The sequence below is a fragment of the Electrophorus electricus genome, chromosome 9 (genome assembly GCF_013358815.1).
Source record: "Electrophorus electricus isolate fEleEle1 chromosome 9, fEleEle1.pri, whole genome shotgun sequence".
Taxonomy (NCBI): Eukaryota; Metazoa; Chordata; class Actinopteri; order Gymnotiformes; family Gymnotidae; genus Electrophorus; species Electrophorus electricus.
In genome coordinates, this window is record NC_049543.1 from 20,059,789 (window position 1) to 20,073,893 (window position 14,105).

Below are 14,105 nucleotides of genomic sequence, written 5' to 3' on the forward strand. Positions count from 1 at the left end.
CATCATCTGCTGTTCTGTCATTTTAAACCATTCCATTGCAGTATAAATATTATAAATATTAGACTAAAGTTAAGTGGCTCTGGCCAAATGTCTTTCTCTGGCCAAAAGTGTCCTGAGTCTTGCATTACTTTAATACAATTTCAAAGCGAGGAAAAAGGTTTACCCTCCTTTTAAACTTTTTATCAATGCATTCAAGTTCATTCGATGGTTTTTCCTTGAGAGTTTAAACATGCTACCTATTGTGTAATGAATTGGGTTAGAATTTATGCTGCAGTATTATCTAACCCGCTTGTATTTGAATGTTCTTTGAATATAGGCCACACGGACACCCACATCCATGGGAGTAGTGACAGACGGGGGGGGGGGGGGGGGGGGGGTGTCTCCAAAATCCAATTTCCAATCGACCAATTAGATTACATTAATATCGGTTCCTCCCATGTTGTTGAAATAAATAATACGTGTCTTCCAGCTCTCAAAAGTAAAAGTGGTTTCATCTTCAGGGGTATCGTGTGAGTTGTTTAAAACATCCAGAACCAGGACTTCAGAAACAAGAGGAGTGGAGAGGGCAGAGCATAAAGCAGACAGGAACCCCATTCTTTCAGAAAACAGGTGAGCCTGAACGGCCAAATAGGGCTGCAGTAACATTAACATGTTGTAGTAACGCAGCCAGTTAGCCATTGCTAACTAGAGCTTAGATAGCGTTACATTTGCAGACATTTGTAACAAGCACCACCTGATTAAAAAACACAGCATTCGGTTCAGCGCAACAAACAGACATTTTTAAAAAGGCAACATGGCACTTTTTCTGCATTCCTCCCAGCTGCTAAGTTAACCAGCTAACTAGCTACCTTGTTAACTTTTGAAATGCACACTGCTGGCTCCGGGAGCATCCTTAGTCACTAAGGGAGAAAGAAGGCACCGCTTCCTTTTCTGAGGCAACCAAAGACATGAGAGAAAATGAGCTCACCAACTTCCAGCCTAATATTTATTGAGCAGTTTCAGCAGTGGTGTGGTGATGGAGGCATGTCTGTCAGGGCTGTAGAATAGTAATATCCTAAAACAATCTTAGGTTAAAAAAAAACAACTAATAATAATATGCATAAGACACTGTACAAACATCATGAAAAGCATGATAAGTCTGAGCTAGAAAAAAACTTGTACTCCCCTGTGTGTACTGGATAGATGCAGAAGACTCTCCCAACCGACACTAAACCAATAAACTCGGTAATTGTGAAATGGAGACTGTGTGTTATATTTCTGATAAATAACAGTGAGTGATTATTTACAAAGGACCTATTATCAAACCATGCTGGGTTCGTTCGAATTTAAATAACCAAAACACATTAAAGCACCATAAGCCTGCTCTGTCTGACTGAAACTGAAATGTCAGTCGCTTAATAAACATGGAAATGCACCATAAGGTGAAAACAGGCAATGTTTTCTTTTCCAAAGACATACAATAATCTTTCAGAGATATGCACTAAAGAAAAAATATTAAATGTAGTGGAATTTTGTGCCTGGAAAAGAGATTGACATCTTAATTTCTGTGACCACCACAAACAGTGTTACCCTGGTTTCCATTCCTGTCAAAAAGACTTGCAGTGAGGCCTCCCAGATAAAACAACGTATTTGAATTATGTTTTATACCAGCATACAGTATTTAAACATCTGACATTTTAAACCCAACCAGTTCCTTTTCATTCATCCTTATCTTACATCTTCAACACATAAAGAGTCTATAGCTGACAGTCAGACATATGCACCATTTTAGTAAAGATGAAAAACACCACCTGCAACCGCTCAGTGGTTTTACTATGCCAAATACTTCTACCGTCAGTCATACTTTATTACAAAATGTCATGGCACACTATGAGGAAACATTCAATAGTTGATATCCGGCATGATGATTAATCGCTAAGATACTGTGTCATAGATCATCAGTGTCATTTTATTTACACAGCCGCAACACCTGCACCATCAAACGACAGGTCAAAATGACCTCAGCACAAGGCTTAATGGAATGGAACCATCTTGAAATAAATAAGTAAAAAGATTATAAAAAAAGAAGAAAAAACCCCAAAATCACTGAATCCACATTTTACGTGGCCATTTAGGTTCCACAGGTAAAGTCTTCTAATTGTCCTGTCCTGATGATGAGCCTGAGTGAAAACATTTCAATGAGCAGTCTGCAATCCAACCAAGACCTTGAAACACTAAATAAATTACCAGACACCAGACTCTGCAGTTATAGTGATGTGAAAAATGATACTGAAACTCCCATGCCATTCATATTTCAAGGTGAAAAATATTCTTTATTCAAGAATTTGGAATTTGTTAACATCCACATGATTGTGTGGAGGTGATGTGAAAATACGATGTGACCCAAATACCTCAGAATCCGGTCAGACCTTACACAGCTAGCTGAAGTTCTGACTGAGCTGGAAGAAGGGCTTTGCCAAGTGAAAGCTAGGAACCGTGTGGCTTCACAGTTGGGGCTGAATTATTTTGGGGCCAGCAAGTTGACTTAAAGGCTCAACAAATGCTCAAGATGCCGACTCAAATGAACCTCGAGTTGGGCCAAAAGAGAAAGGGAAAAAAAACATTGTGCACGTAGTGGGACTGCAATCGCATGGCCAATAACAACAGATGAGCAGCAACAGGATCAGCCGCAGTTTGTGCGCACGATCCCCTCAACTTTCCATTCCAAGTCCTTCTGTTGATTCAGTTCGCGCTGAGCTTTTCTCCTGGAGGCGGACCAAGTGACCAGGCAGAGTCCCGATCAAGAGCAGCTGGGTTCTCAAGCTACTAAATGATGGCGACCCGTTCGACGAGAAAAGTTCAATCACCGTATGCTATTAACCAGCAAGAGAAGCCCTAATGAAATCTAGTGAATACGCAACAGCCAATTTGTTTTTCTTGGCCGCATCAGCGATGGAGCCGAGATGACAAGCAGTCGGTAAAGATGAGAAGGCTAAATTTGAGTCGCGGGCAGCAGGATAACTTTTTTTTTTTTTTTTTTTTTACATTTTTGTCTGATTGCACATTTAAAAGATGGAAAATACAGAAATATTTGAAAACCTCAAGGCTAACGTTAAACACCTAATAGTCTATTGTCAGCACATATTCTCAAGTCAAATAATCCATTTCAGTATATGTAAACATGTTAGTATAGACACTGTCAGCATTTTCAGTACTTTGATCAAAAGCTTGTCTGATGCATCGCCTCTTGGTGCAGAGCCTGATGAACAGGAACAGCATCACATGCAGCCATATCATGTCCTGCGTTGTAAACAGTCTAGGTCATGTGGCCTCCAATTACCATGTGGCTATTTTACATTTAAGTAAGAAAGATTAAACACAAATGCTGTTTGTAACTTGGGCCTCTAAATTGCCCTGGAAATCTTTTGAAATTATGCACAGAATGCTGTTTCATCTTGGTCTAGGTGCATGTAACACAAATGCATGAATGCTGAATGTTTTTATTAACTGCCCCAGTGCACTCAGTGCTGGTATCAGTGTTGCTACAAAAAAACAACAACTTTGCGATGGTTAGTCTTTATATGTGAGATTTTAGTGCCATTCTTATCATCACAATATAGAGCTAATTCCATATAATGGCTGAGCTGCCTTTAACAAAGTTGAATTGGTATGGGCACGCAATAAAGCTTAAAAGGGGCCTGTGTAATGAGGGGCATTTCCTTGCATGTAGATCTTTGGCTGCCATTTCCAGATTTTTTTCAGGAATTTGGAATTTTCATAGATATTTTTTTTTGCTCTCAGAGACAGTGATCATTATGCGGGTCCGACTGTTCTGCAGTAACTTGACACATATGGTTAGGCCAAAAGCATTATTATTAATGCAGTGGACTGTGTTATTCAGTAAAAAAAAAGGTTGTTTGCTTATGGTCAATGGGAAAGCCTGCAAGCTCTGCAAAAGCAAATGAAATCTAGTGTTTTTAACTGATGTGGTCTTCGCAGATCATTCATTTTCGGTGGAGCTTTTGCAGTCCATTTTCAAATGTAATGACCATGCATCTTTAAACTGGCCCCTCTTCCTTACCCCCGAGTCATGCCTTCAGAAGCAGCCCTTATTAAGAAAAATGGCACCATCACTGATTACGGTTAGATCCCACTAGCAGAGCCGTAACATTTGAAATTTCTGATCAAAATAAAAAGAGGAGAGGAAAGGAGGATTCGAGCGTCCTCCCCCGTCTTCTGAGTGGGAGCTAAGATAGCCTCCATGCACAGATAACAATAGTGGGGAGCACAGTTACTACTAGGGGACTTGACCAAGATCCAGCAGGATTAAAGGGCCTCATGACGCAAAGGGGACGCGGTGCCACAGGCTTCGTGCTGGCCAGCGACCCTGTGCATGTGCCATTAAATTGGCAGCTCCATTTCCTGCGCATGGGAGATTATCCTTTTAATCTTACCACTAAAATGCTGAGTCATCATGGTGCCCATAAGTCCTTCAAAAGCTTTTCGCGCCGGGGTGCAATGGCTCCAGAGCGATACTTAAGGTCTGGGCTCCGACTGTGTGTGGTTTTTATTATTTATTTTTCCTTTTCCACTTCCGTCTCAGTCTCAGCAGTGCACGTCAAAAGAGCAAAAAATAGCAGAGCCTTCTCCATGAAGAGGGCGCCTGCCATTTTAAATCACGGCTAGAAGACAGCAGCGCGCCCGCACAAGACAACCTAATGACTCAGCAAAAATGACCCCCCGGTGGTGGGGCCACAGCCAGCTTCATTAGTATCAGCCGGCATCGGCCCATTTCGCGATACGAGGCCCTGAGCGTGATGAGGGCCCTTTGCGTCCCCGTGGATCCACATCTACTAGCGCATTCGACACCCCCCCTCCCCCACACACCCTCAAAAACAACAACGAGGGGAAAAAAAAAAGGAAAACATTAAGAGAGATCAGGCCGGCTGCTGGCCAAGGGCAGATAGAAGGAGGGAGTCTTGTAATGAGACAATGCCTCAAGATGTTGTTCATGTTCTCCAGCTGGGGCTCTGTTAGTGACTAATTTAGCCAATGCTATTCAGAGCAGCCGACTATGAGCTAGTGCATTGTAAGAAATCATCGCGGCTCAGCCAAATCCTGCAGATGGCCACAGTGACCATACAATAATGCAGAAATAAATGTTTGGGGGGTGGGGGTGGGGGGTGGGGGTGGGGTCTGTGGCTGAGAACCTCAGCAGCTGCGTTTATTACAGCTTAGCACTATTGACCTCTACATATGTTGAATGAGTATATACTTATTCATACATTACTTAAACCATTGAATAATTTGTAAAGTATGTATGCACAATTCGGTATGATATACATATTGTATAAAATGGAGACTTGCACAGTAGTTTGATATATCAAGTGAATGGCATTTGGAATTCATTTGAGAACAGACTGGGTAAACTGCTGTTCCCGAACAGCAACCCTAGCTACAAGTAGTCCTGGCACCTCGCCTTCTAGCAGACAGTGTTCATAGACTTCATTGAGCCAAGAGAAATCATTGGCATAGTCAATGGAGAACTTCTGAAGAGCAGTTGAGATTGTCAGTGTTTGATGGGCAGTCTATGCACGGTGCCAAAGTCCTGAACCCTACTTGTACCAAGCTGCTCGGCTTTAAAAAGCGGAAGCTTGAACGCAGGCTTCGAAAGAGCTACAGTCACAATTCACATCAGAGCCTCCTGAATGAAAAAGGCAGGGTCTGCAGTTAATACTGCGATGGCATCGCAAACGCAAACAACCATCGTGGTAATAATGCAATCAACTAATGCATGCTAGAGTGTGTCTTAATGTGTGGTGCCATCATAATTACCCATTATGCAAGTATAATATGTTTTTTACATTTCAAAACACTTTACTCTCTCACATGACCAGCGAGGATGTGTTTCAACCACTGATGATATTAGAAAGTCTAATCAGCCTTTCTTGCTTGGCTTGGGAGGGTGTGATCGAGCACAGAGCACCGAACCGAAAAAGAATGGGGGGGGGGGGGGGAATAGCATTTTCAGGGGCCTTTCAGCTTCCCATTGAAAGGCCACACTGTGTTGCCATACACAAAGCAAGCATGAGGGTAAAGGATATCAAAGAAAGCCCTTTATTTTCACCTTATCAGGGGTCTTTCTGCACAGCAGCAGCACTGATTCCCCCATAAGAGCGAGCAGCCGTTACACTCTGATTGCAACAGGAGGGACAGGACTCTTTTGAACTCAAAAGGAATCCACAGGATATACACATGTTTTTTTAAAGGGGGGAGGTGGGGATAGAAGGCGGATTTGACACTGTCACTATAAATAGGAACGATGAGCGTAATCTTCCCCGGGAAAATGAACAAGCGTGCAGCGCAAAGCTTTTCTAGACATGCAGATAACTAAATGTTGACTGGTTGTTTTTGGGACACAGCTACCATTCAGAAATGGCCAGAGAGTCGGTTTATGCAAGTACTGCTGCCATACTGTACCACACAAGGAATGCGGCAGAAACAAATTTGGCAAGGCCCAGCGTGACACCACACGGACAGGCGAACTTCTACATGCTTTTCACATGTGTTGCTGGCTTGCAGGCGGCGGGTCTCGGTTCGCATCTAGAACACACGACTCAGCTGCAAGCTGTGAGTAAGAAGGCCACGGTCAGCCGGGAGGTCAGGCACGGCCGAGGCGGACGTGCTTCAGGTCGGAAAACAAGCGAGTCGTCCGATGGGTAGAGCAGAAGAGGAATACACGGGCCTGCTTAACTCGAATGAACTCTGATATCTCTGAAACAGTATTACATTTGATCAGTGAGGCTGGCACTTGCCCCCAGGGGGGCTATTATTTTCAAACTTGTGGAAACGGCATGCCACAGGAGGATTGGTCCAGCACACTCATACTCTCTCTCTCTCTGTCTGTCTCTCTCAACGTCTATATATCTATCTTGCTGCATTCTTTCCATGACTGATTTATTGCCTTTAAATTGCTATGCTGGAATGAAATGAGGGTGTCAATGTTGGTATCCAACAACCCCCCCCCCCCCCCATGAGATTTGCCCCTATGCTGAGCGATTGCTGCTGTGAAGGGTTCTTGAGCTGCTCTGCATTATAAAATATGAGCAGTGCACTTATGTTAACCTCCACATTTCATAGACCACCACATGATGTAATGCCTCAAACCGAGAGAGGATTTTAGAAATGTTAATAAAATTTTGGGGATTTTTCCCTCTGATGTTAGAGAAATGTGCCACTGTAGACAATTAAGCAGAAAAAGTTAGCGGATGTTTTTGGTTGGGGGTGTAACACAAAGATAATTTATCCTTCCTTGGGCCATATTTGTTTGATGTTGGTTGTCCATCTTCATAGCACCATCATGATCAAAGACAGTAACATAATCACATATGATTATATGACCGGAAGGTTATCCGTTTTCTTGGATTACAAAGATACATTTGTGTGCTTGCATTACAATGTACAATGAGTAAGTTGTCGTAATGACTTCGCCTTGATTCTTGCTTGAAACAGACCTCATGTCAATATATCATATGCATACGATTCCAGAAAATTAAACCATGTTGAAGAAAACAGATTGTTTTACAAACTAGAAATTAAATAAACAAATGTAGTCTATGCCACAGCTCTATCATATTACATATTCATAAATCCATTTCCCCACTCTAAACAAAAGTTGGCTTTGGCCTGTTTCATTTAAAGACACCAAGAATAGCATAGTGTGCTGTGCGTTTAGAGTGCTGTGAAATTTTTTTTTTTAAATTTGGCTTTATTTGGAAGGGTGGAGGGGAACTGGAGGCGTCACCAAGGGTAATAATCACCAGTGGTAAAAATCACGAAAACTTCGCTGAGTAAAGCGCGTAGAACGATCCCCGAAGGCTGCGCATGTGCCATACTCACCCTCCTTGGATGGCCGTTTCACCTCCGCACTCAGGTTGCATGCCTGGGCCGTGCGCATCTGCGGCGTTAAGCATGCCTCGGTTTGCGGGTTTAAAGGCAACACCACGTTGTTGAGCATTAACACGCTCTCAGACTCGCCATCTCCCAAGTGCTGTGGGCAAGTGCATTTGGAGTACACAATTCCACACGACTCCACAGTCCCTTTCTCTCCCTTCAAGCAGTTTTCCAACCACGTGCATAATACCTGACATCCAAACTGACTTGGGCTCGCCTTGTTTAAAACCACAAACTCCACCACAGACTTCTCTTCTTCCTCCGTTTTCTTTGTAGCCAATCCGTTGTAATCATAAGGGAACACCCGGCGGAGCTGGATGAAATTTTTGTCATAATGCAAAAATACATAAATATTCTTCGCGTCACATAGGTACACAATGGATTCATTGTTCTTTAATAGTTCATTGATCTTCTCGTGAGAGAAATGATCAAACTGGTAAACCAAAAGAGAGAATTCAGAGCAGCTTAACTCACGTTTGTAAAGTTTAAGGTAGATACTGTATTTGGTAGGATCTGGGTTTTCCAACGTCCAAGTACAATTTGTGAAGTTCTTCGGAAACATTTCATTCACAGAGTAAGATCCATAAATAACTCCCTTAACCAGTGTGGAACACCAGAAATCTTGGGCACCGGTATATCCAAACATAACCAGGAGATAGGTGGAAAATATATAAATCAACAGATTACGAATAGCCTTCATCCTATGTCATTTGGCCTGAAAGAGAGAAAAAAAAAAGATACACTAAGTTTTTTCAGCAGTACAGCTCAGCCCAGGGGAAAAAAAAGAGATTTGTGTGAATTTTACATTTATGGTTTGATTGTAAGATTTGATATTCACAGACACATGAAACTACAAAAACAAGGATATTCGTTTGGATAACATGCCGACTATAGCCATTACGTTTGCTTTACATCGAGGTCGAATTCATCTTCTCCTGAGAGGAAAACACATTTCGGATAAACATTGCCACCTTGTGGTTCCTATTATTGAGCATAATAACTTTCCGGCACCTGCATATCCATTTAAGATAAAAAATCGACTGTGAAATTAACATTTGACATGAGCACAGTCTTTCGAATGATGTTTATTATTTTTAGATGAGCTTAGCACTGCAAGCTCTATAAATTGTGTACAGAGAGCGACATCTATTTTGCCCTCGTATAAGGTCGAGTCTACTGACAACCAATGAGTAAGAAAACGTACAAAGGAGTATATATAATAAACATACATTTCTCGAATACGTGTTCAACTGTGGAGGGGGGAAAATCGTTTTAAGCGGCAAAATCAAAAGGAAATGTCAAAGTCGCAATATTCTGCAGTGGTCTACACTGGCGCCTGCATAAAATTCTGCATAGGCTGCCTCAATACGCTGTGTCTCGGTTCTCATTGAAATTGACCGAGAGACAACTCAATAAGTGGTTAATTTTGTTAATGTCCTTGTAACACATTGGATTTAAGGGAAATCTGCGAAATAATCGCGATTCCTTCTTGTTGTCACGTCGTGCTTGCGCGCTTTTCGAACCAGTATTACTTTAAGCCATGAACAAACGTTATCTCACAAGTAGTCTTAACATGCGGAACCCTTCAAAACGCAAACGGTTGCGATTTTGACGCACATCTCCCAACGCAGACAAACGTCCGCGAAACTTTGAAAGCTGTCCCTTACTCTTACCCTTCGTTTCAGTAATGCATTTTTTCTGTATTTACGTTTAGCACATCGAAAAGCGTGTGTTAAACGACGAAACTGTGCGTGCGTGTGTGTGTGTGTGTGTGTGTGTGAGAGAGAGAGAGAGAGAGAGAGAGAGAGAGAGAGAGAGAGAGAGAGAGAGAAATGCTATTCGATGTCCTGATTGCATTAATCCTGCAGGCATTGCAGCTGTGTGCAGTATCACAGCAGTGTGGAGGCGTTTAAATTCATTGTAAGGACGCCTTCAGATTCGGCATTCCCGAAATCGAGCGACTGAGCGCTTCGATAGGACATTTTGTTTTTATGGGTTTATTTGGCTTGACTGCGGTAATACTTAACGTGCGATATTGCACACCAGACTGCGTGACTACACGCTTTTGTATGAATCCAGTTTTTATTATTTAAGACGAAACATTCCGCTCATTGGAAAACATCAGTTGCTTCGACACTTTCATGTAGAATATGAACGGATTGCAACTACATCTTAATCTCATGCACCAGCGACGTGGTAGCCGATGTTTGAGCAGCCTGATGTTTTACAAAACCACAGTGTTTGTCAGTTGTTAGTTTTAAGGAAATAGACATAGAATAGAATAAGAAAACAAACACCTAAATCGAATCTAATGATCCACGATCGGCGCCAAAACTCCCATTTTCTGATTTTTACCCAAATTCTCAATATCATCTTAACTTACCGTTAACCCTCGTCCATTATGTGACTCCTCTGAAAAATTGACGTAGTTGTATTGCATTAATCAAAAGCAGAGAGCATTAAGCACCTCTGCAAGTAACCTAATCACTAACTGAGATGCATCTGATAGATTTAAACTTTGATTCAATAGCGCTTCTGTGCGCGCCATTTCATTATCTTCAGCATTTACATGTAATAATAACGCCAACAACAACAATAATAATCATTTACCTTACACTCCGGAAGCTATGGCTATTTTTCCCACATACTTGAAGACATCCTTTAGAAATGACAAAATGTGAACCTATCTTGCAGATCAATATTTCCCATTGCCGACGACAGAAGTCCGGTGCAACAAGATGGTCAATGGGCAAAAATGCGTTAGACTCCAATCTGGCTCATCTCCCGTCTTTTTCGCGTAAACGGAACCAAGTGTGAGCAACCCAAGTAACGGTTAGAGGTACACTAAAAACGACCAAAAAAAACCCCCCAAAACCCAACAATCTAAGAAACGAATGTAAACGTATCTCGGTTGATCGCCAGCCGTTGCCTGCTTCCCCTGAAGACCTGGTGGAGAAGGGCAGCAGGTAGACCGAAAATCCTTGACGGATGGCAGGGGCGACGCTCGAATACCGACTCGGTATAGAATGAGATGGGAAGCCGCTTTTCTCGTGCGCTCGCTTGCCGAGCCTCAGGACTGGAGCTGCAATATCACGTCACTGCCACTAAGATAAAGCACGCATGGACGTCTCTCGCTGCGTCTCTCTCCACCTTCACCCCCCTTCCCACCGGCTTGCATAGCACTCATTTTATTGAAAATCAAAGCAAGGAGACGTTCTTCCAACTGGACGTAGCAGCGCGGTACGTTTCATCGCGACAATCCCAAACGGACTACAACCAGATCACAACTAGGTGGATGACGTTTGGAGCAAGAAATGCACGACCGCTTCCTAGGACGTACTTTGGATTTACCTTTTTTTTCTGTATTTTCATATTGTTTATTATATGGGTATATTTCTAAAGTTTTTTTTTCCCTTCTTCTTTTGTCTCATCTCTTTATCATAGCAATGCATTATGGGCTTTTCTCTTCGAGAACACTTCTACCGTTTCCTCCCCTGAGTTGGTGTCCGTAGGCTATTCTTTCCCGCTGAAGTTCACGACAAACTGTAACTATGGTAGTAAAAATAAGCTATTCGACATGTACCGCTCTTATATCACTTACACAGTAAACGAACGTCGTACCTTTCCTTGCATTTATTTATTTATGATGGTGCATGCGTTAAAGTGCTTTGTCTCGAGGACAAAGCGAATCACTTGTAAGTAGCCTATTACTTTTCCGAATGGGTTCATTTTGAACCCTTCTGAAAGTTCAATGATTATTTAAAAATGTCACATTATCAGTTCATAATGATTTTTTGTTGTTGTTGTTTGCAATCCACAGATACTTTGTGCGCATTTTACCCTGCAGCGTGACATTTACCCTTACCGCGTAGATCTTGACGCGGCGAACGCGAGAGTAACGGAACGTCAGTGAGAGCTGTAGTAATAACTGCTTCCATAATTTTGGATCGTAAATGGTCATTTACACGGGTTACATTTAGCATACTAAAACATATTGAGATACAATGTGGGTATTAAAACGCAAAATGTAGTTCAGTATGAAAATCAAGCATTCGTTCTCATGCGTTACTGTTTGGAAAATTTGAGGAGCGATTGAAGCAGTTATTAAATAGCGAGCAGCATATTAAATCACGTTTTGCTGGGAAAAAAAAAATACGAGTACTGGATTTATAGAAAAATCGAACATCAAAGCAACTCCAAACACAACCCAATGTTCGATTTCTACACTTCTCCTGGTGCCCTGGTTTGCGCGTACGAATTGGTTGAGCCTGTAATGCTCGAGAGATGTTGAAGTTTATGAACATCGGTTTCTTTTTCGTGACGTGACTCTTCTGGGCGCACCGCCGAAAACTACGAGAAGCTCCGTGCCTTTCTTTTAAGAGCGCCGTGACCGAGCTCAACTTGCTCTGGGCCAGGAGTTGCTGTAGCCGGCGCGATGTAATGGGAATAAGATGAACGCTCAGAATTGCACCTAAATGCGCTTTTATGGCATGTGGTTTTGACACAGTTTTTTGGCCCTTCGCTGATGGGTCGGTGAGGTTTGCGCCGTTGTAAAAATGTTATCCAGAAATTAATCCAGTTTTCCAGAAGAAGGAAAATACCTCAAACACGCAGCGACAGATAGTTTACGAAGCTGCATTAGTATAAAATAAGCAGTACACTTAATTTCTCCTTATTTTGAGGTGTAGTGGGACATGTTTTGAAATGCAGTCAGGCTTCGCTTATGTGATGAGGTCACCAAGACATCGCGCTATCTTGAATAACCTGAGAAAAATAGCCCGGAGGCTGAAGGTGTGGTCTCCAGGGGACGGTTTTCTGATGTCAGACCAACCTGCAACAAAGCAGCCTATTTCACCAGTGCCTGTCTGAGACAGCTTGGATCTGAGCTGACACATTTCTTGTCCTTTTGATTGTGGAGAGCCTCTCTTGCTTATTTGCACTTTGTGTTCCTGTCCTTGAATGCAGTGTCACATGCCTTTCACACACAAATCTGCTCTTTCTTCTCTAAGAGTGTAATACCTGGCTGCTGATTTGATGCACTGCTGGGATATACAGCACACAGGCTGAAGTGGTAGCATGATTGAAATGCCGTAGACTGTGAGATGTAGTGGTCCTCTTTGGTGTGTTGTTTCCTATAGCACTCAAATGCAGCATTTGATTTTGAAATCTTGAAGAGATTGAGCCACATGCTAGCCATTATTTCCTTTTCAGCTGTGCTCTGTCAGCTGTATTTCTCTTCCTTTGACCTGTGCACATTAATCGCCTACTGTAGGAACAGCAGAGTCAAATGTGCTGCTTTTTGGTAGGAACCAAAATTTAGACCCATATTGGACACTGGGGACCATTGTTAATATAGCATCACTACTCACCAAGGTTATCTAATAATTTACTAAACTGGGTTCCTACAGGACGTGGAATTTCTGGAATATCTTGAAATTTTTAAAAGTCTGTTCCAGACATGGACAGTCAGAGAATTATATCATTTTGGGGGGGGTCAAGACATTGATTATCATGCAATAACGTTTGGAGCATCTTTACATTTTTGTTGCCATTCATCAAAATGTTATATTTTCATGTTTTTCTCATATTGTTTGAGTAGTTTTTATGGATACTTGATTTTTCCATGCCCATTTAACAAAAGTGGCCTGTTTTTAAGTTTGCTATAGATCAAGGAATTTTTTATTTTTTATTTTTTTTTTTTTATTATTATTATTTTTTTTTTGTCAGTGATAGTCAAGGAAAATCAGAGAATTTGGCATTTGACAAAGAGCCAGAACCCCCACTGAAAGAGAGCATGCATATTGGTTAACGTGCATACTTTGCATTTAGTTATAAGTATATAATGGACCTGCAAGTCACATTGATTCTGAATTGAGGTTTTTAATAAGAACTGACTTCTGAATAACCCACACTAAGACTTTTTTTCTGTTGTGTTATTTCTGTTGTGCTTTTTCTGTTTGTTATTTTTATATGTACTTGATTTGTCTGTGATCCACAATTCCTATGACAAAATCCCATTTAACTTATAATTAGTTTAGTGTTAATTGTTGCAATTCAGTGTGGGCGCGAACATCTCAAGAATTTGCAGAGTCACTGTCATTGATTTTAAAAGCCATTCAGTCTGTAACATTTTTCTTAATTCCAGATGAATAAACTGCCCCGAATAAACAAGA

The 14,105-nt window shown here is 41.7% G+C and overlaps 1 protein-coding gene across 2 annotated transcripts in view; it reads right to left on the minus strand.

Annotated features, from left to right (window-relative positions):
• Positions 1 to 11,520, minus strand: part of adgrb3 (adhesion G protein-coupled receptor B3) — a 128,675-nt gene extending 117,155 nt beyond the window's left edge. Inside the window, exons 1-3 of one of the 2 annotated variants that reach the window (XM_035529944.1) lie at positions 10,543 to 11,520; positions 10,316 to 10,344; positions 7,879 to 8,647 (exon numbers count right to left, since the gene is read on the minus strand). In XM_035529944.1, coding sequence (XP_035385837.1) covers positions 7,879 to 8,632 — 754 coding nt within the window. In that variant the 5' untranslated portion in view covers positions 8,633 to 8,647; positions 10,316 to 10,344; positions 10,543 to 11,520. The remainder of the gene's footprint in view (positions 1 to 7,878; positions 8,648 to 10,315; positions 10,345 to 10,542) is intronic. The other variant, XM_035529943.1, reaches the window with a different exon arrangement.
• Positions 11,521 to 14,105: the final 2,585 nt, after the last annotated feature.